The sequence below is a fragment of the Daphnia magna genome, linkage group LG6 (genome assembly GCF_020631705.1).
Source record: "Daphnia magna isolate NIES linkage group LG6, ASM2063170v1.1, whole genome shotgun sequence".
Lineage (NCBI taxonomy): Eukaryota > Metazoa > Arthropoda > Branchiopoda > Diplostraca > Daphniidae > Daphnia > Daphnia magna.
This window is the reverse complement of record NC_059187.1, coordinates 9,257,687-9,281,566: the sequence shown is the minus strand read 5'-3', so window position 1 is coordinate 9,281,566 and position 23,880 is coordinate 9,257,687. Positions and strand designations below refer to the sequence as shown.

At 43.1% G+C, this 23,880-nt stretch overlaps 7 protein-coding genes across 11 annotated transcripts; 4 read left to right on the top strand and 3 right to left on the bottom strand.

Annotated features, from left to right (window-relative positions):
• Positions 1-233: 233 nt before the first annotated feature.
• On the top strand, positions 234-5,192 carry LOC116925266. Its single transcript, XM_045174847.1, is given in 8 exon segments — positions 234-663; positions 1,929-2,144; positions 2,210-2,844; positions 2,939-3,190; positions 3,251-3,454; positions 3,456-4,433; positions 4,435-4,608; positions 4,610-5,192. Coding segments are annotated over 8 exon segments (2,979 nt in total). The 5' UTR covers positions 234-560; the 3' UTR covers positions 5,027-5,192.
• Positions 5,169-6,634, bottom strand: LOC116925292 (homologous-pairing protein 2 homolog). 3 transcript variants are annotated; one of them, XM_045174855.1, is made up of 5 exons: positions 6,496-6,634; positions 6,196-6,371; positions 5,886-6,122; positions 5,585-5,812; positions 5,169-5,519 (listed from the first exon to the last, which is right to left on the bottom strand). In XM_045174855.1, the coding sequence occupies exons 3-5, from the start codon at positions 6,036-6,038 to the stop codon at positions 5,292-5,294; spliced, it is 609 nt and encodes a 202-aa protein (XP_045030790.1). In that variant the 5' UTR covers positions 6,039-6,122; positions 6,196-6,371; positions 6,496-6,634; the 3' UTR covers positions 5,169-5,291. The 3 variants fall into 3 exon arrangements, with proteins under 3 accessions (XP_045030790.1, XP_045030791.1, XP_045030793.1); XM_045174856.1 differs by having other exon boundaries at positions 6,254-6,371; XM_045174858.1 differs by lacking the exon at positions 6,196-6,371 and having other exon boundaries at positions 6,496-6,628.
• LOC116925273 (carboxypeptidase E) lies at positions 6,630-8,948 on the top strand. 2 transcript variants are annotated; one of them, XM_032931951.2, is made up of 9 exons: positions 6,630-6,876; positions 6,949-7,145; positions 7,214-7,369; positions 7,436-7,599; positions 7,667-7,806; positions 7,866-8,147; positions 8,203-8,378; positions 8,441-8,661; positions 8,723-8,948. In XM_032931951.2, exons 1-8 carry the CDS (start codon positions 6,630-6,632, stop codon positions 8,639-8,641), a joined length of 1,563 nt encoding a protein of 520 aa, XP_032787842.2. In that variant the 3' UTR covers positions 8,642-8,661; positions 8,723-8,948. The 2 variants fall into 2 exon arrangements, with proteins under 2 accessions (XP_032787842.2, XP_032787841.2); XM_032931950.2 differs by having other exon boundaries at positions 8,441-8,948.
• Positions 8,949-10,442: 1,494 nt separating this feature from the next.
• LOC116925269 (protein PFC0760c) lies at positions 10,443-13,124 on the top strand. The gene is given in 5 exon segments (XM_032931946.2): positions 10,443-10,603; positions 10,605-11,942; positions 12,005-12,209; positions 12,278-12,654; positions 12,729-13,124. Coding segments are annotated over 5 exon segments (2,088 nt in total). The 5' UTR covers positions 10,443-10,546; the 3' UTR covers positions 12,840-13,124.
• A 681-nt stretch (positions 13,125-13,805) lies between these two features.
• LOC116925288 (androgen-induced gene 1 protein) lies at positions 13,806-15,329 on the top strand. Its single transcript, XM_032931972.2, has 6 exons — positions 13,806-14,201; positions 14,299-14,436; positions 14,504-14,585; positions 14,648-14,783; positions 14,881-15,032; positions 15,108-15,329. Exons 1-6 carry the CDS (start codon positions 14,043-14,045, stop codon positions 15,224-15,226), a joined length of 786 nt encoding a protein of 261 aa, XP_032787863.2. The 5' UTR covers positions 13,806-14,042; the 3' UTR covers positions 15,227-15,329.
• Positions 15,330-15,927: 598 nt separating this feature from the next.
• Positions 15,928-17,244, bottom strand: LOC123473944 (mucin-2-like). Its single transcript, XM_045175591.1, has one exon. The coding sequence runs from the start codon at positions 17,242-17,244 to the stop codon at positions 15,928-15,930; it is 1,317 nt and encodes a 438-aa protein (XP_045031526.1).
• Positions 17,245-17,275: 31 nt separating this feature from the next.
• LOC116925262 (histone acetyltransferase KAT6A) lies at positions 17,276-23,636 on the bottom strand. Of its 2 annotated transcripts, none has more exons than XM_032931934.2 (11): positions 23,385-23,636; positions 22,468-22,785; positions 22,143-22,292; positions 21,859-22,062; positions 21,289-21,504; positions 21,009-21,204; positions 20,833-20,939; positions 20,601-20,734; positions 20,147-20,544; positions 19,830-20,067; positions 17,276-19,746 (listed from the first exon to the last, which is right to left on the bottom strand). In XM_032931934.2, the coding sequence occupies exons 2-11, from the start codon at positions 22,780-22,782 to the stop codon at positions 17,427-17,429; spliced, it is 4,278 nt and encodes a 1,425-aa protein (XP_032787825.2). In that variant the 5' UTR covers positions 22,783-22,785; positions 23,385-23,636; the 3' UTR covers positions 17,276-17,426. The 2 variants fall into 2 exon arrangements, with proteins under 2 accessions (XP_032787825.2, XP_045030781.1); XM_045174846.1 differs by lacking the exon at positions 23,385-23,636 and adding an exon at positions 23,030-23,372.
• Between the last annotated feature and the right edge of the window lie 244 nt (positions 23,637-23,880).

Genomic DNA, 23,880 nt, shown 5'->3' with positions numbered 1-23,880 from the left:
TATTAGGAACACTACAATTTTTAGCTGTACGGCATGTGTGGCTTTCTTCTATGTGATCAACCCACAAAATAAAAAATAAAGAGGTAAAAACAAAGAAACAAGCGTTTTGGCCGCCGCTAGATGCCAACACGAGCACCAAAATACGTAATAACTTGCATTCGTGTCACGGGAACCCCTGCCGTCAACACAACAACGCTTGCGGGAGTTTTTAGTCGATGGGAGGGGTCTTTGATCGGGTGCCAGTATAGAACCGAGCACGGACCACAGCAGTTGTGGGCGCGTGCTTGCTTAGCTATCTTTTGTTTGTGTTGTGTTTAACGGGTGTGAGCGACCGTTCAGCGCCACTCCCGTACGCGCATTACCGAACGATTCTTCTTGCTATTTTTTTGGCGTAATAATTAAAAAAATCAATTTCGTCTGATATTTTCTTATGCGGGGCTTACTTGGTGACACATATTAGTGTTTTCTTAGTAGCGTAATTGTGAAGGTGTGGAGGCGTGCGCGTTGCATGCGCGCGCTGTATTTAAACTCTGCGGGAGGGCCCCCATCTCTCTCCCTCGATGGGAGATATTCTTAGAGGAAAAAACATCGAGACTTTGATTACAGAAGAAATGAAAGGCCTCAAGTCGTCCAGCATCAATAATGTCCACGACTTCCTCCAAGGCGAGTCCTAATTACCCACTACGTGATTTCTTTATTCACTTGTATACGGTAACCGCTTTTGTCTTTTGGGGGAAACGCGTGATGAAAAATGACAAAGGGTCTTTGCTGCGTTTACATTTTTACGTGATAAAAAGAACGTGGAAAAAATGGAAAAAAATCCGATTACTTGTTTACCGTTGGTGTCCACTACGTGCCTCGTGGAAAACGTCTCTCGTTTCAATGCCCTCGTTATGATGAGAACAGTTCATTTGAACTCGCATTAAGTGGCAGTTGCCACCTATAGCGAATCATGCGGAAATGATAGGACTGCATTCTGTTCTGACCACAGAGTGTTCCAAATGCTGCACCGTTGGCGGTTTGTTAGGAATGAAGATTTTTTGATCGCATCGATAAAATAGGGCCAAAATTGTTAGGTTTTGGTAACAAACATGGTTTCCCGTCGTGAGCGTAAATTTTCGCTTAAACCACAGATGTAATCTACTAACCGCATCCCAACGCGATCACAATAGAAGTTTTTAATTTTAGTCAATGGAATTTCCCAGTTTTGTTAGGAAGCAAAAATCACCGAAGTGGTTTCGGACATTTCTTGGTCTTGCATAGGTTTATCAAACAAAAGTCGGATTTCAGAATGTTGACGCGAGATTCCAACAGGCTTTTCTGAAATGTTAGCTGATTTTGAAGGAACAGTCACGTTTGCTTTTCCGCGCCCGGAATGACGCCACCGACCTTGCGCGAACGATAAATCGGCCTTCGCTTATAACTTAAAACTATTCACAAAATGCAATGCCCGATTGGAGCGAAAGAATTCTTAACTTATCAAGAATTCACGAGAAGAAAAAAAAAAAGACGATAGAATAGGAGAAGCGATGCGAGACAATAGACTCTTACCTTTCCTATTAAACACTCAGGTGTGAGAGGGTTCCACCCTGCGACGGTATGGCCGAGACATTCTTCACCCACTGCTGGTCCGCTATTTGTTTTTTCAAAGGAACGGGAAGCATGCATTAGGGAATTTTTGAGACACTTAGGAATCCGTTTCTGTTGAAAGAAAACACAAGAAAAATTCAAATGAGGATAAGGTAGGCGGAAATACGGTCTTTACATTAGCAAAACGCCCTACTTCCTTCAAGGTGGACGCCCTTTCTTTCGCCCAGAGCGGAAATTACCATGGTGGTATCTGTCAAATGCGTTGCACGATGCTATTGAAATTGATTTCCGAGTTTCCTCAATCCATGGATCCAGTTAACAGCAATTTTCTCGTTTAGATACGCAAAATTTTCTGGACCAAACGTTGGCAACGGAGAAACTGTCTCGATTGGCTCTCGAACACCGCTCGCGACTCGCAACAAAAGTATCCTCACTGATGAAGGAATATGAAAATCATCAAATGGAAATGTATATTGATATGTCGCCTGCACTGAAATCCTTTTTTCATTCATCCGACGGCGCTTCTTCCGACAATAATTCCGATAAAGACCCTGGTAAAAATAATTTGATATATGTTATTAATTATAATTTGTCTTTAAATTTGGTTTTTAATTACTAGTTCCCATTGCCGAGGAATTTTACGATGTTCCAAACAGGGAATCAGTTTCTGAATCTGAACAGCCTGCAGCCGAAGATCAGTGCGACGCCCCTCCGATTGCCAATCCTTTGCCACCAGCACCCGAGACGAAGAAGAAGGGATTTATGCATCGCTTATTAAAAACCCGCAGTAAAGCATCGGATTTAGCTTTACCTTTCTCTATGGCGGCTGCCAAGGCTCAACGGATTCGGCCGCCTCCTGAGGACGAGGACGACAAGAGCCGGAAGGAAAGTGGAGATTCAGACATTATGTACGACGACGCCATGACCGTGAAGCCGCCAAGGGCGGAAGAAATTGATAATGACGATGCTTCCGCTATTCCTCAAGATTCTGAAAATTCAAAACATGTTTACTCCAACGAAACGGGCGCCAAGACAACAGACGAGGAAGACCTGACGTATGACGACGCTTTCCGAGTCATCGACACTAACGAAGAGTACGAGTACGTCGCTAACGAAAGTATTTCTTCTGTCCGCGAATTACAAAGCAATAACAACGACAGTGATGGCGTCTCCATGAAAAGCGGAGTCAGCGATTATGGGGCTAATGCACCCAGTCATCGGTGGCACATAGCTGCAGCAGACGCCAAAGCTCAGGTAAAATCACACTCCCGCCTCCCCCCCTTTTTTTAGCAACAATTTTAAAAACCACAACACTATAAATTCCCCCTTCCCTTAAAAAAAAAAAAAGGCCTTACGACATGGCTGCATGAAACGCCGTAACGGTCGGAAGCTGCTGTCCGCCTGGCGTCACTGTTATTCCGTTCTTCTTCCGGCACACCTGCTGATGTACGCCAGTGATGAAGACAGCCGTCCTCGGATTGTTATCGACCTGACAGAACCAAACATTAAAGTCAAGAGAGTTGTAAAGCAAGGTGTTGACACTAAACGACTCAAGACCCATCCGTTTGTTCTGCTGCATGAAGACCGGGCTCTTTACGAGGTAAACATTACAGTTTTAACGGAAAATATAACTGACTTCCTCACCTTAACTATTGTGTAGATGTCCACCAAAAGCCGTGATGAGACCGACGAATGGATTATGGCTCTTCAAGCAATTCTCTTTCAAGTCGGTGATTCATTCGAATTAACAACCACGAAGACAAACGAGGACTGTGACAGCGACACTGACCAACCCGCAGAGAACAACAAGCAAAAAGAATTACAGAGTCGGATGGAAAGTATTCAAGGGCGGAATCTTCCATCGCTTGCCGGCAAGCGAACAAGAGAACAAACCTCCTCAGTTGCAGAAGATTGCCAAAGCCAATAATGGCAGTAGAATGGCTACTTTGTTTCGATTAAGGGGTAAAAGTAGCAGTAGTGAAGAAGAGCAATCCAGCAAAAGGCAGAGCGTCGATAGCTTCACGTCAGCTGTAGATGATGTTTATCAAGAACTACCAAGCCCAGCTGCATCGACGACTCCTTATTCCAGCATAGAAAATCTAAAGCAATCAAGCGAGGATATCTACAACAGCGTCCAAGATGTTGCAAACATTTCCGCACATGATCTTCCGACCAGCGCAACACCAGCCGTAAGTCCGGTTCGAGGTGTAAGTATTCACCACTCTCGCAGTCTTTCTGATGGTCTCGTTACATGGCCAAACGCACCCCCAGAAAATCTTCCGGTGTACGACGTGCCGTCTCCCACAATTCGTCCGTTAAGCACTTTAAGCACATTGTCGGATGAAGAAGGATCCAACAGTGCGACGGTAGTTTCTAAGCGGCAGAAACGAAGTGGCTTCGTTTTCCACCAACAATCACGTAAACTATCCAGCTTTGGGTCTGTGAATGCCGTCTCGGACAGCCCAGAAGTGTACGACGTTCCAGTAACTAACCCCAGGCGAATTTCTATGACAGAAGTTGAATCAGAAGCCTTGATAGCCTATGACCGTGTGATGACTCCACCTCGAACTGTTGTTCCAGCTCCAGAACCGAGTCCGCCACCATCAATTGCACCTGCCACAAAGAAAATTGTCCGTTACTGGCAAGAAAAAATCGGTCAGGCAGATAAACCATCAAGTAATATTAAAAAGAATACCTTATCGCCGCCAACAAAATGCCTTCCGAAGCCGTCATCAGTAGAAAAAGTAACATTACCGGAGACTAAGTCCGTAGGACGGTGTTTTTCTCGGACATCACCACAGAGAGCACCGCTAGCATCGCTGACAGAATTATTGGCTTCTTCCAAAGAACGGCGTTCAAGCTCCAACGACATTTTCATTTCAAACTAACATTGCCAATACAAACAGGAATATGACTTCGTCGTCCGGAATTAAAGTTGGAAGTAAACCGGGGAATACGTCCAATTCTACTTTTAATCTCGGAATAAAAGCTAGCAATACCGACTGTTCTTCCACGAACAAAAAAGGAGCCACCTCCACGACCTCCGGCACCAGTTCGCACACCTTTGGCCAATAAGGCGAGCGAACCTGTTAATCTGGCAGATGAGTTGAACCGACAACTCATGAAACGCGTCATAAAAAACGGAGAATTGATTGAACAATCTTCAGTTGAGTCAAAAATTATCAAGGACACAAACATGCCGAGTTTGAAGTCAGTGAAAGATCAATACAAAGCCAGATGGGCGTATGTTGCCACAAACAATTTAGAGTTGTCGGTCAACAGTGGAGAGATTGTTCAGGTGCTCACCAAGAGTGGGGCCAGCTGGCTAGTCCAAGCTCGAAGCAAGAAAGGTCTTGTTCCTAAAGAATATCTCGTTCCCATAGCTGCAAATGTGTTTTCCTTGACCAAAGTAGGGGAGGCTCCAATCACAGTTTGAACATCGAAACCCTGCTACAACACACGACGTCTTCTTTTAAAATTAATGGTTCATTTTCCTACGCGAACTTTTCTTGCTTGACCCACTGATCTTTCATTTTATGTATAACAGAGTTTTTCATAACATAAGAATTTGGTCCATGTCCTGAATAAACAACATATATTGAGCTTTAATTATCAATTACTTTAGCAAAATGTTATCAAACCCATGGGGAACAAGAAAGACTTATTGATTTGCTGGAATTACGTGGTGACAAGAGATTCCCTTAGTCAGGTTCTACTCCAACTTCTTCGAGCAAAGCTTTCTTTCCTTTAGGGTAGCTTTCCAATATTTGGTCCAGCATATCAACACAAATTCTTTTTCGTTTTCGTAATTCAGATGCAGCTTTTTCTTTAGTTGCATTCACCTTCTTGAAATCAGATGCAGAAAGCTTAACTTTCATCTGGGATAAATCTTTCAGCTTAGATTCCATTTTCTCATTTTCGGCTTGCAGCTACTCAATTCCAATGTAAGTGTTAGAATTATTTTTTGTATAGAAAATTGAAACAAGAATGATACCATTTCCAGTTGTGCAGAAAGTTCCTCAATCGACAATGTGGAGTTCAAGGTTTTCAATTCACTCTCTGCTTTTTTAATGACTCCTTGATCCTCGGCAATCTGCCTTGTTAACTCAGCTATTTTAGAATCCATTTGGAACAGATCAGGGTCATTGGGAGAAGAAACCAAATCTTGGTCAACGACATAAACTTTTTGCTTTCCGTAATTTTTTTCCTTGACCTTCCCTGCCTACATAGAGAGAAACATTAATAACACACAATAAGAAGCAAATTTAGTGACCACATTGATAGCTTTCATGTACCACAACCAGTTGATCTAAAGCTTTCTGGACAGCAGTTTTCCCACATTCTTTCAGTTGTGCGCTCAGAAGTAAATCGTTCAAGGCAAACGGTCTGTTTTGCATTACCAAATACTGTAATACGGCAGCACTTGTATCTTTTCCATCTTTAGCCATATTCAGATTTCAGTCCAACAGTAAGTTGCCAATTTAGTTGTTGAAGTCGAACATTCGGCCGCCTATTTTCATCGAAAACGTGCACTACACGTTGCCAAATGGGGATTTAAAAAAACATTTAATTATTATTATTTTATTTTATTTATCTTTTTTTTACTTAAGCTGCTTAAATCTTTCAAAAGAGAAATCAAAAGATAGATCTGTGATGTAAAAACCTTTTGTCTGATCTGGATAATTCCAACATTGGAAGTTTTAACTATACGGAAAAAAATAATAAAATTCTAAGATCTAGTGGGGAGGCCATTGAATGAATGGTCGTTGAAAGCACAAGTTCTAGATCACAAAGAAAGAAAAAAAAGAAAAACATTAGTAGTCGATCGATAAATAGGAAGGTCGTATGAATACGCGCAGTCGCCTTAGCAGCTCGCGTTATCGTTTGTACCATACATTGTCAGACCTTATGCGTAACCATCTGCGTATCTGACGATATCAGTTGGCGTGGGAGTTGCAGTTGAAAATAAGGGATCCTTGCGCTCTTCTGCGGATTCTGTTGGATGTGTTTGTCGAACAAGCATCTCTTATTCAGACAGGATGGCAGCATCAAAGTGTTCGGCTTTGATGATATTTTTTCTTTGCATCAGTTTGATTTCTCCAGCCCTAGTTCAATCTGCTTTCCAGTTCAAGCATCACAGCAACGAAGAATTGGCTACCATTCTGGAAGAGGTTCACTTTAGGTGCCCAAACATCACCAAAGTGTACGCCCTCAGCGAGAACTCAGTCGCTGGCAACCCCCTTCTATTGATTGAATTCTCTGGCGAGCCAGGATACCATGAACTCTGTAAGCCAAATTATCTTTAGTCTTAAAATGTTGAATGTCAGAATACGATAAATGTTGGTCTGTTTACGGCAGTGGAACCTGAATTTAAGTATATTGCAAATATGCATGGAAACGAGGTTTTGGGGCGGGAACTTCTTCTAAAGATGGCCGACTACCTGTGTGAGCAGTACATCGCCGGCAACGAGTCCATTCGATCTTTGATTCACTCGACTCGTATACACCTGATGCCTAGCATGAATCCGGATGGCTGGGAAATGGCTACTTCTGTAGTAAGGAAACCTTTTTCGTATTTTGAAAAGAAGAATAAGAAACTGATTAAGCGCTGTATTGCATGAAGGGAGGAGATAATTACTTGGTCGGGCGGACCAACAATAACAGTGTTGACTTGAATCGTGATTTTCCAGACCTTGATCGCCTCCTTTACGCTGAAGAAGATGAGCGTAGTATTCGTAACAATCATCTGATGGACCAAATTCGTCACTTGGATCACCCTGTAGGGTCTCAGCTTTTTGGCTGAAAATGGAATATTAAATTTTGTGTATACTTTCTGAAACGGCAGCCTCAACCGGAGACTCTGGCCGTCATGCGGATGATTCTGGAACAGCCTTTTGTGGCGTCTGCTAATTTGCACGGCGGTGATCTAGTAGCAAATTACCCATTCGACGAGTCACGCGACAAGGATGGCTCCGACGAGTCGCCTTCACCCGACGATGACACTTTTAGGTTCTGTCTCCCCCCTTTCATTCTGTCCTAAAAAGTTTATCACAAATTAATCAATTCTTTTTAACAGACATCTGGCATTAAGCTATGCCTCAATGCATCCACGAATGTCAGACCCTAATCAGCCGTCGTGTGATGACACGTCATCATCGGGTTTCGGGAAACAAGGAGGCATTACCAACGGTGCTGCATGGTATTCTGTCGAAGGAGGTAATTTCATCATTCGTACACTTTCTGGATACACTTTTTCTATGGATATCATTTGATAGGTATGCAAGATTTCAATTACCTTTCATCGAACGACTTCGAAATCACTTTGGAATTGGGCTGTGAAAAATACCCGAAAGCCGAACGTTTGGCACAGGAATGGGAGGATAATAAAGATGCATTAATTAACCTCATTTGGCAAAGTCACATCGGGGTTAAAGGTGAAGTAAAGGATGCTATTACCGGTAGGCCGTTGGGTAACGCCGTAATCACTACCCGCAATGTGACAAGACTGAATGAAACTCATGCACGGAAAGACCTTGTCAAGCATGACGTAACTTCAGGTAAAAAGGTAATAGGTGTATGTTTATCGACCCTATTTAACAAAAACAATAACAGCTCAAGGCGGAGATTATTGGAGACTGTTGACTCCTGGAGAATACGAAATCACTGCCTCAGTTCGCAATTATCTACCACTTACCAAGCGTGTTCTAGTGACCAATCCCCGTCACCAGCAGGCCTTTATCGTGAACTTTGAATTGCACTCAGCTACCAATCAAGGCCAACGCACCTGGGTAAGAAATGCAACAATATTTATTTTGAAGGTAACAAAATGAGGATTACTTATTACGGGTAGGAGTGGGACGACGATGTTCCACTTGACTACGTCGTCGAGGATCTGGGGGAGGACTTTGACAAAAATGTGGATGAGATACCTCTCAACCGTGAGGGTAACTGGCCACAGGACATGGAAGAATTTGATCTGGGACTTAAAGATAATGTCGGCGATTACAACCACCTAAAGTACAAATGGTTTCCTTCCCCCAATCGCCGTTAACATGCATTTCAGGTGCAAGGGTATACAAAAAATATTACCTGGTACGTTGTTGCTAAGTGAGTATCACGAAGACTTTCATAGGAGCACTCAATTCGTGGCTTTTATTCTAACCACGGGCTACATTTCTTTCGTATTAATCTGTTAATGAGTGTAATGGAGGCGGGAATAATCATAAAACCGTTGACAAGGCTTTGACTGCAACAAACCGGCGCTTCTATCATTTAACCTCCCCCTCCTGATTATTGTACTTCAAGGTTTTTCCTGTTTTAGATGTATTTAACTTATTAAACACGCATAACCAACCGAAGTGCTTTAAAATCATTCACCTTTTCGATTGCTGGGTAAAACAGAGTCGGAATGACGTTTCAGAAAGAGCATAAACCCTTGACGCAAACGATGACACGACTTCAACTTTGATGGCGGTTTTGCATACAAGCTCTTGCCTAGAAGTGCTACGGCTTCTATGGCATCATCTCTGAATAGTAAGAATGGCTAGAAACAGAAAAAAAAAATTAATTTGCTTACGTCATAATGAAAACAGCAGAATAAATAAAGAATAACCTTGATTGAAGCAGAACTTTTACAGCACGGAGGACAATTAATTCTAGCGCCTACTTTAGGGATCCTCTGTGCTCACCATTTCTAACGAAAAACGGCACAAAGCCAATTTCGTCTTTGCTGCCTTCCTTTGGTTGTCATGGCGGCTTCTGCTCTGGATTCGAAAGTTCATTTCGTCGATGTTGTGATTACAATTTCATCATCTGTTACAAGATTTACAGGAATGATAGACTTTTGCCTCAGACTCCAAAAAGGTTGAAAGATTGCTTTTCCTCTGGATATCTACTTTGCAAAATAATCGACTCCGCTTCCACAAAAGCATTCATTGACATGACAGATCGGCATTGGATGTCACCGACCAAATTCCGGTATGTTAGGCTCTTTCCTTTATTGATTCTAAGGATTGTCGGCACACATCCAGTATATTGGAATTCTGAGAAGCTATCCGAGTCCACTCACATTGGACTACATGCGAGCATCCTATCAGACGTTATGCTTCTCGAAAACGTTGCGTAAGGTTGGGTGCCCGTCCTTTGCACCTAGGGAAAAATTGTTACAAATGTTTACTATGAAATCAGTTTGTCAGGAAATTTTAGTCTTACTTTGGAAACAGATAATACATTTCCGTTTGCCATTTCCGGATCGCTTAAGGCGGTATCCGGTGGTGAAATTACAGATACGTATCCATTCCCTCGTTGCTTAATTACTGCATTAGTCTGGATTGCTGGTCTGTTTAATTAGCCTCTTTGGTTTTTGAATTGGCATAACGATCGCCGTCTTGAAGTTCAGCAATGCACTATTTTGTTTATATCTACTTCATCATTGAATCTTTCTTTTAAAAAAATAGTTGAAAGAAAAACATTATCTGGTTAGACAGCAAGGCATAACAACAAAATTAAACTACCATGGGTTTCCGCGATGCTGCTTCATTACCTAGCGTATTTAACGACCTGTCCATTAATCATTATTTTTTCTTTTACTGGCTCCTTTCCTAGGCGGATCTTTCGCCTCTTTCAGTGGGACCGAAATTCAACAATAAAAATCTTTGTCTAGCAAAAAGGCATGATTGTTTTCCTACATTACAAATCAGAAAAAGAGAATCAAACAATTAAAACCGTTCAAGTGGTTATGCGTAGTTACAGTCCGCCATTCGAATTTCAGATAAGACTAGAAATAAGCACACAATTGTTATGTACTAAGATAAGTAACTTAGTAGATCCCCCTCCAACCCGGGAAGATAAAACGTTGAGCAAAAGCTGGTCCGAAAGCATTCCCTAAAACGTTACAGTGACGATACAACCCAAGCCTTTTCTAGTGATTTTCTCCCCTCCTAAGTTTGTAAAAAAAATGCAGTGGTTTGTTAGAACGGTGTTCGTACTGGCGCTTACAAGCTCCGTGTTGGCAAAGGAAAAGCAATTACTGGTGGATGTTCCCTAATTTTGACGAGAATGCTTCAAAGAACCGTGACAGTTTGGTGGCAAATGTAACCCAAGATGATCTTCGCAACGGAACAGACGGACAAGCAGCTAACCTAACTACAATAGTGGAAGAAGCTGACTTCAATTTACCTACCGACGTCGACAGTAATGAAGATTATCTGGATAAAAATGAAGACATTGGCAGCTCGGTATTTCCCGTTGAAGATTTAGATCGGGATAACAAAACGCAAACGGTCACAGCAAACGAGAACATTTATGACCAGTATAGCGACGAAGATATAGACTGGATTGTAGATAAAGAGAACCAAACTGACGCCAAAACATTTATGCTTGGGGACACCTTGGAAGCAGATAACGAAACGAAAATTGAGCAAGAAAATCCTTCAAGTCTCGAAAAGCTGGAGATGGCGGAACTTTATACTGACCTAATGAATGAAGAAGATGAGGCCGTTCACGTTGAAGGTGATGCCCATCCATCATCCAAATTAGAAGAGATGGAAAGGAATGACGAACAAAATGCTTTCAGCGGAGACGGTGAGCTGCAAGAGGAAAAGGCTGAAATCGATGAACCTGAGCAAATCTTTAAAGAGCAAGACAAAGCTGTTCACGAAGAAGGGGATGTTCATCCCTCTTCCAAAATAGAACTAGAGGAGATGTTAGAGACTGAAGACGTCGAAGATTTCGATTTTCCTCCCGACGAAAAGGATGAACCTGTTCATGAAAATGGAGACGCGCATCCATCTTCTGAATTTGAAATGGACGAGAATAACGATAATACTGAGGAACTTGAAGATCCAGACTTTGCGGAAGAAATTAGTTTGTCAGAGGGCGAAGTCATTCCGGAAGAAATCAAATCCTCCAATGGAACTGATGATGACCAAGACCTTAACTCTAACAACAATGAAGAAATCAATAGCACTTCGTCTGAGGAATCACAAGAAAACCACGAAGAGAATCCAATTAAAGAAAATTCTGAACTTTTGGAAAACGGTACTAGTGACGATTTAGATTTAGAGCTTTCAAGAGAAGATGTGCTGGAGAAAGATGAGGAAAAGGAAGCTGAGATCGCACTTAAACAGATGCAAGACGTTGAAAGAAATGCACCCATTGTTGGCGAAGGAGAAAATATTGATGATGAGGACGAAATACAACCCGTAAAGAATAACGAACCGATTGATTCAGATTACGAGGATGCCACTTTACATTGGGTAGATGAAGAACTGCTAAATATGGAGAGCTCAGCTGTTGCTAATAAAAGTTCTTACGACGCTATAATTTCAGAAGTAGACGATACATCGGCAGGGGTACAAACGAATTTTGTTACTTGTTCTCTAATAACTCAGATAAATTTAATTTTAACAAATAGGTTCCGATTGCCCCCATTTTCAAAACTCCGCTATGCAGTTTTAACACCCGACCATATAACTTGACAGTTCTACCTGTGAATTCCATAAGTGAAATGCACGGTACGGATGTGTCACTTCTTTGCAAATTAGTACCATACAACGCATCAGAAATGCTGCCATATTTCCGCCTAACATGGCTTTTCGAAAAAGAAGGATGTCAGAAAGGTTTGTACAGATCTTCAAGTCTTAAGGAAATAGCAACGCTGACAGTTTTTTTACAATAACAAATGTAGATGCATCGGACAAACATGCCTGTACAACAGTTCTCACATCCAAAAACTATGAATCGTCTAACTCTTCCAATACATTATCGTACGGTTTGACAAAGTTAAACCATACGATACACACGGGCCTATACATTTGTGATGCAGAAATCTACGGGTGCCAGTCTCAAAACCAGAATGCAACGCAAACCAGCCAAGCTCTCTACCTGACAGTTTACACCAAACCCAATTATGGATTCCACATTGGTATTATCTCTTCGGTCTGTGTTCTTTTGCTGGCAATTCTGGCTGGGCTGGTGAGTTACGCTCGCCGAGTTCAAAAGCAATCAAAGAACCGCTATCAAGAATTGCTTTCATCGGCAGATATTCAATATTATCCTTCTAAAGTAAGTTTTCGAATACGTCAGTACTTTGAGAGTAAATATGTAAACCTAAATATTTTCCTTCTATTCTAAACAAGGTTTTGGAACTTCCCAATTCTGTTTACAACACTACAACAACAGGATTCGTAAGGATGAGCGCCAGTAGCTTTTCGAGTAAATCAAGCTTTACAAGCAATGAAGACGCCTGATTCAGAACTTAATGGTTTTTATATGTTGGCTTAGCCTTAAGCACTCAATAACCAAAAGCTAATGGGAATAGTAATTAAGAAATTTACCTTTCATGGTTAGAAATTTGTCTTCCATTTTTCCTCATACTTTTCCAGGGTTAAATTTTTTTCAATGAGCTGGGGAATGAACTTTCCATTTTCAGATTGTGATTGTAGGATCCACCATAAAATTTTTTCATGTATTCTTCATACACTGGATATGCCTGTGACAAAAACAATTATAAGCCAACAGATCATACAGAAAAAGTTAAGTACCCTTTTCAAAATTTCCCCATCACCCACAGGGATCTGTACATATTTAGTTAAACTTAACAAATACTTGAACCATGGTGAAGTTGATCACGGTAATAGAATTATATTTTCTTATTTTAGGGAGATTTCAAACAAAGCTTTTAAAAACTGGGTTTTCCTGAATTGGTTGAATGAAGATTTTGGAAAAGTGATCCATCAACCCCAAAAAGCAAAAAATTATGCTCAGTTCAAAATTTTTTCTAATTGAAACTGGTGAATTTTAGAAGCCCCTTTAGGTTACATGAAACACAATTTCTTGAGAAATCTCTATTTATCAAGGAAATAGGCAGAACTAAAACAAATAAAGGATAAGTATAGAAAAACTATAATTTAGCTACCAACTCGATGAATGGTGAAAATCGGCAGGAGGGAGTTCAAAACGAAACAAGTGGGTTTCACAAAGACAAAATATGAGAGTAAAATTTGAAAGAGGCAAATTAATACGACATCCCTTAATGGTATTTGGATACCAAATGAATGCAGAATTACCAAAAGCAGCGCCAAAATCGTTTTGTTGTGGTAAATTTAGTCGAGACTCCTCCTCCTTATTTTGTTTTGTACATTCGAGAGCGATACGAGCGCTGCCTACTGTTTCGGTTAATAGCCACCTACCGGCTGAAGCTTTAATTGATATTACAAGTGTTTGATTTTGACAGCTCGAAGAAACCTGCCTTGCGCTGTGTGTGGGATTAAGTCTATATACTGATTGTGTGGGTTTGACTTGATTTAGCCATGAAATGGAAAGATAACCGCTCAGTAACTACCAAATGTTAAGCCATTCCCACACATATTCGTTCGCACAATACGTTATCTATTAACCGGCAAAACTAGTTAGGAAATACGTAGTTAATACCGCAACTCTACTTCGCCAGAATGAAAAACTCAATTAGAATTATTTTTCATCTGGGAGCTGCTAGCAATTTTGCTTATGGTATTTACTATGATCTTTTGGAATTGAAGGTACCTGATGACTATGCCAAAATCTCCATTGATTTTGCTGGTCGCTGGAAGTATTTGACTTTCTGGAACATGGTAATTTTGTTGGCATATTATGGTTGTTTTTCATGTACTGTATCTCAGTATCTCACTCAATATCTATCTCAATTAGTATTTATTCTTGTCTCATTAGGTGCTCCAACTTTTCTACTTTTCCTTTTCTATCGCGAATGATCTGTTGGGCAGCAATTCCACAAACCTAAAGGAACAAACAGCTTTGCAAAGAGTGAGGGACTTCCTTTTTGGATCTTTGGTCTTCCCCTTAGGAATGGTATTAATATGCACAAAAATGGGATCACCTTCAGTATATCTAAACTAATGCTCTTTTTTCAAACCAGTTTGTTGCAACCACCTTTTGGGTGTTGTGGGCTATAGACCGTGAATTAGTTTTTCCAGTTGCTCTTGATGCATTCTTTCCAGGTCTCAAATTAATTATACATGAGCTTAAAATTTGTACTTTTACTAATTTTGAGTGAATGCAGGTTGGTTAAACCATATCATGCACACTTCAATTGTTCCATTGGATTTTATTGAACTGATCTTCATTCCAAAAATCTTTCCAAAAAGGTCTCATGCTTTGGCAGGGCTTTCAGCTCTCATGCTTGGATATCTTGCTTGGTAAAAATAATTTTTTTATTCATTGGGCACAAGCAAGGTCCTCTCTTCTCACAATTGTATTTATTTATTTATTTATTTGTATCTTTTTTTTTTTTAGGGTATTCTTTATTGCATTCAAAACCGACTTCTGGGTTTACCCCGTTTTAGCGGTTTTACACTGGGGATACCGACTACTATTCATAGCCGGCCTGATTATTTTAGCATCAACGATGTATTTTAGTGGAGAACAGCTCCACTACTTTGTTTGGGGTAAAATCTGCATTGTTTTTTTTTTTTTGTTATTTGGTTCTGGTTTTCTTTATTAATTTTAGCAAACGATAATAGGTCAGCAAACTCCCGAGTCAGTAAAACCTCGCCGAAAAGACGGCAAATCACCCGTTAAAACTCCAAGCAAAATACCGGTGCCAATCAATAATGGCGGGAAAAAACCAAAGCAAAATTAAGCACCCATCAATTCACTCAGTTTGGCGTAGATTGATTTAAAAGTTTTTTTAAAGACAATTTTAGAAATTTTGTTGGTATGAAATACAATTTTTAGGCTTCGCAGTCATTTTTCATCTCCTAAAATGTTTGCACTAAAGAAGAAAGTTCTGTAAATTTACAAATTGTATTTATATACAATCCAAGTGCTACAGAGCACACTCACTATTGATGAAAGATTTTGGTGAAAAAGAAAGTAGTGTGTCTTGAAGAAAAGTAAGGCAGCCGGAGCATACACGACCAAATTCTTGGGTGAGAACAGATTACAAAGAAATGCAGCAGCCATTTTATCGGGTATTGTTAAATCAAACAAGCAACGCGGCCAACAATAGTTATCTTTTCTTACTTTCTGTTTGGGGAAAACAATCACATTACATGTCGATAACGTAGTTTTCGGAGCACCGAATGAGACGCACGATGCCAATTTCTTGGTTTTTCTTTATTTTTCTTTTTTTTCATTTTCTTTTTTTTTTTGGAACAACGAACGAGGAATTTAATGTGTGTTAAGCAATGGGGACGGACGCAATCACTTATCAAAACAAGTCCTTTTGTAAAATTATAAATTAGATGGTGAGAACCAAGGGGTTTTAACGTCAATGAAAGATTTAAGCGCCATGGGATACGGCGTATTTAGAAGAAGTAGTGTGTACGCTGTACAGTAGGTTTACCTCCTCATGGTGCCGTTGAGTTGGGGAAGCTGCGGGATGCCGTAGGCGTACGGTGCTGAATACATGCCAGCCGGAGTGCCAGTACGCTGATCAACCTGTTGGTATTGCGCCGCTTGGGCCGCGGCAGAGTGGCTGTGGGGAGCAGAATGTGGATGTTGAGCAGCATGAGCGGCAGCCGCGTGAGCATGCATATTCATCACGCCCAACTGACTTTGATTCATGAATCCTGGATTGGCTGCTGCAATGTACGAGGCCGAGTTTAGCGCCTGATGCTGAGCGGCCATCATGCTCATGCTAGGCATACCCATACCGGGCATACCGGGCATGCCGGGCATTCCAGCCATACCGGCCATACTCATTCTGTAACCATTTAGCTGATTCATGGCGGCATAGCTCTGCTGCATGAGCTGTTGCGCTTGGCGTTGTTGCGTAGCAGCGTCCGTTGCTTGCCGCTGTTGAGAACTGCTGTTGTTACTATTTCGCCCGACAGAAGATGACGACGGTGGCGCTGCAGCAGTGGAAGATGACGAGCGTCCTGACTGGCCAGCTGCATTTACATTGTGCCCGCTACCAGTATGCGTAGACGTTAGTTCGCTGTTATTGGAATGGACGACACTTGATGGTGTGTTAAGTCCGGCTACTGGACTTGAACTGACCGGAATAGGCGATGGAACAGACCCTTGGTAGTATTTGGCATAGCTCTGCTGGGAAGGTATGGCCGACGGCGGCGGAGTCGGCACTACCCCATAGCCGTATGGATCTCGAGAATGACTCAACCCGTGGAGATGCGACGGAGGTGGTGGAGGGGGAGTTTGATTTGGAGGAGGTGTCATGGTGTGATGGGGAGAAGCCGAATCCGCTAAGCCATTAGTCAATTGCTGAAGCTTAGCCAAGCTACACGAGGGCGCAGTCGCAGTAGTGGACGACGTTGACGTTGGCGGGGTCGGATGGCTGGGAGATTGCGCAGGAGGTAAGTACTGTGAAGCCGGCCGGGCAACGGGAACCTGGGGTTGGGCAGCTGCTGGATGTTGGTTGTAATATCCTGCAGATGGCGTCGTAACCGAAGGTGAAATGATAGTACTATTGCTGGTATGAGAAGGTGGAGCTGGAGCGATCGGCGTATACCGATGGGTCGAGCTGGATCGACGCTGCTTTCCCGACTGCTGTATCACCGTAGGCATCGCTGGAACTGGCGGCACAGGCATGAAAGAGCTGGCCGCTGGAGACGGAGCTGGCGAAGGTGTAGCCGTAGGTGGCACAACTCCCGGATTAGTGCTATACCCCATAGACATGGGGGCATGGGGAGAATGCATGGCTGAAATGTACCCCGCTGACGCATGCAGATGACTGGGAAATCCATAACCCCCTGGCCCCATGGCCGAAAATCCTGACTGAAACATGGCATGTTGCTGCTGTTGCTGTTGCTGTTGTTGCTGCTGCTGCTGTTGTTGTTGTTGCTGCTGCTGCTGTTGGTGTTGATGCTGCTGATGATGGATCAAATGCTGCTGCTGTTGTTGCTGGTGTTGTTGTTGGTGATGATGCTGTGGCTGAGGTGACGGGGCATGATGCATAGCCATATGTTGTTGTGGTTTAGTTTGTTGAGGTTGTAGTTGCTGAGGAGAGGACATATGTTGATGTGGATGAGACCGGCTCCGATGGTGAGTCCGCTGTTGTTGCTGCTGATGGTGCTGCTGATGCTGCTGTTGTTGTTGCTGCTGCTGCTTGCTGCTGGTGCTGCTGCTGATGCTGCTGCTGCTGCTGCTGTTGTTGTTGTTGCTGCTGCTGCTGCTGCTGTTGTTGTTGCTGCTGCTGCTGTTGCTGCTGCTGCTGTTGTTGCTGGTGTTGCTGTAACTGCTGATGCTGCTGTTGTAGAAGCTGGCCATGCAAATGTTGGTGAGATTGATGAAACTGTTGTTGCATTGCTGACTGCTGTTGGTGAAGCAACTGGGGGGAAACCATTGACTGTTGAAGATGTTGTTGTTGTTGATGATGTGATTGCTTGCTGGCTACAATCACTGCTGTATTGAGAAACATGCGGAGTCGGAGTAGGTGGCAGTTCTTGACTTGGTAAAGAACGAGGCGATTCGACGCAACTAGCTGAAATTACTTCTTCACTGCCTGTCATGCCATGAATCGATTGGACAGATCCAGTGCTCGATTCCGGCGTGTAGACTCCAAGGCTTGGCGAACTGATCAGAGCACACGATGAACCATTACGGCCGCTCATCAGCGGGACCGAGACAGTAACGGGAGGAACCTGCTGACAGGAGCTTGGAGTCGTTGGAGCGTTGACTGGCCCAACAAGGTAGTTGGCCGGCGAACGTTGCTCCAAAATTTCCTCCCGTTTCTCCTGCGGTGGCTGCGGTACAACGACGGGTGTCAACGTTGTTGCTTTCACTTCCTCAGCTTCTGTCCGTTCAGGCTCCTTGACGGTTTCCTCCTCCGGCACGTCTTCCTTTCCCAGCTGTCTCTCAGGTTCCCGTTCCGGTTCTACTTCAGATTTCTTTTCAGCATCTCTTTCGAACTGTGATTCGGACTCTTGTTTAACTTCAGTTTCACCTTCCTCCTTTTCCTGCAAAGCCTCTTTTGGTGACTCTGCCTTTGGAGTCGGAAGGTCAGCCACCGGTGATGGCTTCGGGGAAGTTACGTTGGTTTCCTCTTCCATTTGTTGAACAACTTCTTCGATTGGAGGAGACATGGATGGCTGATCTGTTTCCATCTTCTCGTCAATCGGATTAGCATCTTGCGCCCCGCTAACAGCTTGATCGTCAACAGAAGAAGAAGACGATGGAGATGGAGAAGACTCAGTTGCACTTTCGGCTTCGTTTTCTTTTTCGGGCACTGGCGTAATACGAGAACTGTCCATTTCGACGGCAGGGGTGGAGGGCGAAGAATCGGCTACATCTGGCATCTCTTTGTCAGCCAACACGGGAACGGGAGATTCGACTGACTTTTGGCTTCCTTCCGGCTCGCTCAACTGATTCGCTGCTACCGACACGATCTCTTTTTGCTCTTCTTCTTCGCCTGATTGTGGTACAGGACTGACTGCATGATCCTGTTCTGACTGACATGGAACTTTAGAGGCAGATTGCGATTCTTCTTCACGCATCACTTCCATGTTCTCGCTAGATACTGTTGGAGTGTTTTCGATAGGTCTGGCGTACTTCCTCGGCCTTCCACGTTGCTTGGGTTTGACAGTCGTTGTCAGTTGGGGAGACGCGACCGGTAAAGGCGAAGATGCTGCCACTACCTTAACCACCTCTGGCCGCTGCTCTTCCGCTTTTGATGTGCTGGCCCTACTTGTTTTGGCACCCGGTTCTTGCTTAATTGCAACAGGTTCGACAGTTTCAACGTGTCGGCGCTTCCTGGGCCGAAGCCAGTCGTTACTGCTAATCTCGTCTTCCTCGATGACGAGAACTTTGCGACGGTTTGTAGCAGGTTCTATTTTCTTGTCCACTTCGACTGGTTCGTCGTGCTGCTGCTGTTGTTGCGGTCGGGCCCTCAACCGAGGTTCAACTTTATGCGTTTTTTTCTCAATCTGCTTCTTCTTCACAGGTTTCTTGCCTGGTTTACGGCCGCGCTTCTTGACAGTTGAAACCGAATCGTTGTTGATTTCACCAATGTTCTCCGACTCCTGCGGCGTATCGGCAGCAGTGTCCGACATCATGCTATGATCCTCATCGCTGCCAACAACAGAGTTGCCAACCAAGGGTGACCAGCGCAACGCTTCCGGATCCAATTCAAGACGCGATTGCTGAGAAGCAACGCGATCGGCGTATGCTTTTACCATACTCCAATCTATACAAAGGACAACCCTAAATAAAAAGTACGACGTGTTATTTGTGTACGGATTTGACCTTATATTTGTAATAGGATTTCCGCCGATATAAATACTTACTTTCCGTCGGGCTTCTTCCTTAGCATTTCCATACGTTGCAAGGTCTCCGCTATGTCTAACGGAGTCAATCCTGTATCCTGACTCATTTTCTGCAAACAGAGAGATCCATCCGTTCTTCTAGCGTGAAGATAATCCAGACAAACAGACTTCCAATAAGCATGATAGCTCACTTTTCCCAAATCAGACAAAGGTTTTTCCGGTGTGCCCGGTTGTCCTTCTTGTTTAGACAACAAGTAGCCTGAATTGAAAATATATATTAATAAACGCAAATTAGAAGTAATTTAATTCTAGTAGCTAGGGCAGCAAAAGATACTGACTGAAATGAATGAGGAAGCGGCCGTATCCTTGTCGCTGGTACTGCGGCATCGTCATGATGCATGAAACGTTATACTTTTGTTGACACAGCTTTTCCTTCGAAAAGTAGCCAATCAAGTGGCACCCCTTGCGATCGTTGATGGTCAAGACGTAAAAGAGGAAAGGCTCAACGTCATAGTACAGCGTTTTATGATCGAGAAAGAGCTTCGCCAATAAACAAAGATTTTGACAGTATATCTTGTTGACGTTGCCATCCACCTCAAAGACGGAAAGATTGTCTTTTCGGTAGATTTCAGTGGCAGGTGGATGTCGCCAAAAGCACTTTGTCATGTGCCGATCTAGGATGGAACGACTCTTCATGTACTTGAGACAAAATTCGCACAGGAACAATTTTGATAGCCTAAATGAACCAACATTAAGATAGATGTTCAAACGTATACTGATAACAAAACGTACCTTGCGTATTCTTGAGGGTATGGCGAAGAGTACCATGTTTGAATGTCATACTTCCCGAACTGAATAGAGGCTGGACACCGAGCTGCTCCTCCCAGACTAGAATCATTATTCCCAATGGAGCTGACTTTGAGGGCCTTAAACAAACAACGAGCATTTGAAAGAGTCCCACCAAAAGAAATGCATCGCCACAGAATTTAAAAAAAAACAAAAAAAAAACAAGGCATTGTTTTACCTCTGCTGTTGTTTGTTGAACCTTTTTAAATAATTCCACATCCCGAACTGTGACACCTGGTGGTGGTGGAATCTTCTCGATTTCCTCAGTTTCTTCATGTTCAGCCGCTAAAATCAAAAATTCACGATGATTCAAAATTAGTTCTTTGTAGTTGCGTACCGAAAATAATATGTTACCCTCTTCCGAAGAACTGCTATCAACCCGTTTGCGTCCTTTCTTGAGTGAGACATCAGCGGATTTGGTACCCAACTTGCTCTTCCTTCGTGCGGCACAATTGGAGCATGACCATATTTTTGGTCTTTTCTCCACGGGCGGATCTACACAATGGGCATGAAATCCCTGCTCGCAGACGTTGCAGATTAAAAGAGGATCCTGTCAGTCGGCAAAAGAAAGTCACTTTAAAATGCACGGATAACTAAGAACCGGAAAATATAAGACACAATCTATTAAACTTACAATTTCAGCGCGCTCCCCGCAAATATTACAACTCTTGCATTCAGAGCAGAGCCAGTCTTCCTCTTCCTTGAGAGACGATGTGCCGGCTCGCTTTAAGCAGGATGGGTGGACTGAAGATCCGCACTCGGAGCACGAAATGAGATTTTCGTGCTCACCCTGACCGTTCTTTTCACTTGTACCGAGACATTCAGAACAGAAGAGCGTCGTCGAGTGCATCTATAAAACCATAAAAATAAGAGAAAACATTTGAATAATATGAATATTTTAATTTTGGCGCCAAAAAAAACAAAAACGGAAAGTTAAATTCAATGCCGGTTGTTTTGAATGAATGAAATGCATGGATTTTCCCACATAAAGGCATTCGTTTCCAAGACAGTGAGGGGGCGGAGTAGAATGGGAGAAGAGAGTGCTAAACAAGTCATAAATCAACTGCCAATGAATAGCCACTTTCGGCAACCCCACAACTTGCACCCACACCCCGCTCACAGCGGGCGGCGATATTTTCAGGTACAGACATGTTTTTAGACGAAGGAGGAAAGGAATGCATTGAAGAAAAGTCCACTGGCTTACCGAACTATGTGTTCGATTATGCAAGTCGTCTGGTTCTTCATCGTCGTCCAGTGGGTGGCCGGAATCGCCGTCCGAAAAATCTGAGTCACCACCAGGCGGGACGGGCGTTGACGAAGCAAAGGAAGACCGACGTTTCCGACGCGGTGTCTCTGCGTCTCTGCGTGCTGTGACCGTGTAGTAGTGACCGTCTTGCGATAACAATCCCTAAAATCGGAAAAACAATAACAGTTCATTTAATATAAGGGGAAAAAAACTCGGAAGAAGGTTTACTGAGGATCACGTACTTTCGCGACGGCTTTATGGGCAGCCAAACGGAGTAACTTGGACAAATTGACATCGGTTGCTCCGGCAAACGATTGACGTACATATTTTTCAATTGTGGGCAAAGTGGACCCGCCAGATTCGGCCAATTCGCGAAGACTTTTGATCAGCACCTGCCAAGGTAACAGAACATAAAAACTGGATTAGCAAACACAACAACAGCTGCTTGAACTGTTATTCCACCGTTCGCCAGCAGATAAACATTCCGACCGGAAATTGAAAGAGGCTCAAATAATAGCGAGCCCCAAATATAAGAAGAATTAAGTCAACATTGGATCTTTTTCTTACCTTGGTTAAATCTGTATTCTTATTGAGTGCCAATTGCCTTGTATGATGACCTGGCTCCTTGTAAGAGGTCTGTCCTTTGTTGCATACTTTAAGGATTTTGGCATCTGCCACAGCCTGATTGAGACGGGCAACAATTACTTCGTCACGAAGAACAGGACCCGTGCTCTTAGTGTGCGTTTGTCGGACAGCATGGCAGATTCTTTCAGCGGAAGGCCTCTGTTTTTGACCTTTTATTTTGCCAATTGCCTCTATCAGCCATTCCTGCCAGACGGCCTGACTGGTTGGCCACGGGTCCGGCTCGCCTCGTTCCCTCATGGCCTGAAAAATTACGCCAAACGTTATAGATTGCTTTTCATTAGACACATGTCCATCACTAAAACGGGCAACGGTTTGGGAAAGCCAAATATTTATTACAATGACTTTTTTTTTTTTTACGGAATTCTTGGAACTGACAAGAAAAAACCGGTTCAATTCCTTGTTCCCACCCAAATACTTGTCACCAAAGGGCTTATTATTTTACTCTCCCTCTCTGAATTCCACTTTTTTTTTGCGAAACACATACACCGATGGAGTGACCTTGGCACGGGACGAGAATTTTACAGCAAGAAGACTGGCGTAAAAATTCCCAACAGCACACACACCACCATACACACCGAGACGAGAGACACATACACGCACACACGTCGATGGTCCCTTTCGTTTTAACAGAACCCGACGGGCGCCATTTTCAGCCCAACAGACACACAAAATTGCAATTTTTAGCTGTAGGTTTGGATAAAGACACGCAGTATTGATAGGACATCACTCGGTTAAATGTATCGGATACCCTAGTATCAAAATACGGGAAGGCAAACGATTTTTAAACCCTTAATAAGATGAAAAAGTAGACCATCTTTTCGCCCCAACCGAAGACTTACACTCAACTAGAAGACGAAACTCGAAACAAATAATTTCTCCAGCGTAGCAAGCCCTGTTTGTTTATTCACTGGCTAGACAACACTGATAGATTCGAGAAACTTTTCCGACGAGAAGCTTTTGTTCTCACAAAAATCGTTACATTCGTCTGTGGCGACGGGGCCTCGTCACTTTGGGCTAGGCACCTTCAGACGTTTAGAAGCCACACACTCATCCGTACGTACTAGTACAATCTCTAACCAGTAAATAACAAAGGTTTCGACAAAATGGAGGCGCGACGGCTAGTGGCGCTCATATTCAATAGCGGCAACGTGTGTAAACTGTAGGTAGGGAGGAAAATGTTTAACTCCGCCCACTTCCCATTATATAGATACGTTTTTCCCGCACTTTCTTCGTCAACCATCTGTTTCCGGGTATTATTTAACGTGCAGCCGCTCCTATGCACATTTACAAGCTTAACATTGAGTCTAAGTCAGTCTATTTCAACAATGTGCTTTT

Coding starts and splice junctions, on each gene's coding strand:
- LOC116925273 (XM_032931951.2), top strand. CDS start 6,630: ATGGCAGCATCAAAGTGTTCGGCTTTGATGATATTTTTTCTTTGCATC. Junction 6,877..6,948: donor GCCAGGATACCATGAACTCT/GTAAGCCAAATT, acceptor TGTTTACGGCAG/TGGAACCTGAATTTAAGTAT. Junction 7,146..7,213: donor GGGAAATGGCTACTTCTGTA/GTAAGGAAACCT, acceptor TATTGCATGAAG/GGAGGAGATAATTACTTGGT.
- LOC116925262 (XM_045174846.1), bottom strand. CDS start 23,137: ATGTGTCTCTCGTCTCGGTGTGTATGGTGGTGTGTGTGCTGTTGGGAA. Junction 22,786..23,029: donor GCCAAGGTCACTCCATCGGT/GTATGTGTTTCG, acceptor GTAATTTTTCAG/GCCATGAGGGAACGAGGCGA. Junction 19,747..19,829: donor AGGAAGAAGCCCGACGGAAA/GTAAGTATTTAT, acceptor CTTTTTATTTAG/GGTTGTCCTTTGTATAGATT.
- LOC116925292 (XM_045174855.1), bottom strand. CDS start 6,038: ATGGCTAAAGATGGAAAAGATACAAGTGCTGCCGTATTACAGTATTTG. Junction 5,813..5,885: donor CTTTAGATCAACTGGTTGTG/GTACATGAAAGC, acceptor CTCTCTATGTAG/GCAGGGAAGGTCAAGGAAAA. Junction 5,520..5,584: donor TTTCTGCACAACTGGAAATG/GTATCATTCTTG, acceptor GGAATTGAGTAG/CTGCAAGCCGAAAATGAGAA.
- LOC123473944 (XM_045175591.1), bottom strand. CDS start 17,244: ATGCATTCTCCCCATGCCCCCATGTCTATGGGGTATAGCACTAATCCG.
- LOC116925288 (XM_032931972.2), top strand. CDS start 14,043: ATGAAAAACTCAATTAGAATTATTTTTCATCTGGGAGCTGCTAGCAAT. Junction 14,202..14,298: donor ATTTGACTTTCTGGAACATG/GTAATTTTGTTG, acceptor TTGTCTCATTAG/GTGCTCCAACTTTTCTACTT. Junction 14,437..14,503: donor TGGTCTTCCCCTTAGGAATG/GTATTAATATGC, acceptor TTTTCAAACCAG/TTTGTTGCAACCACCTTTTG.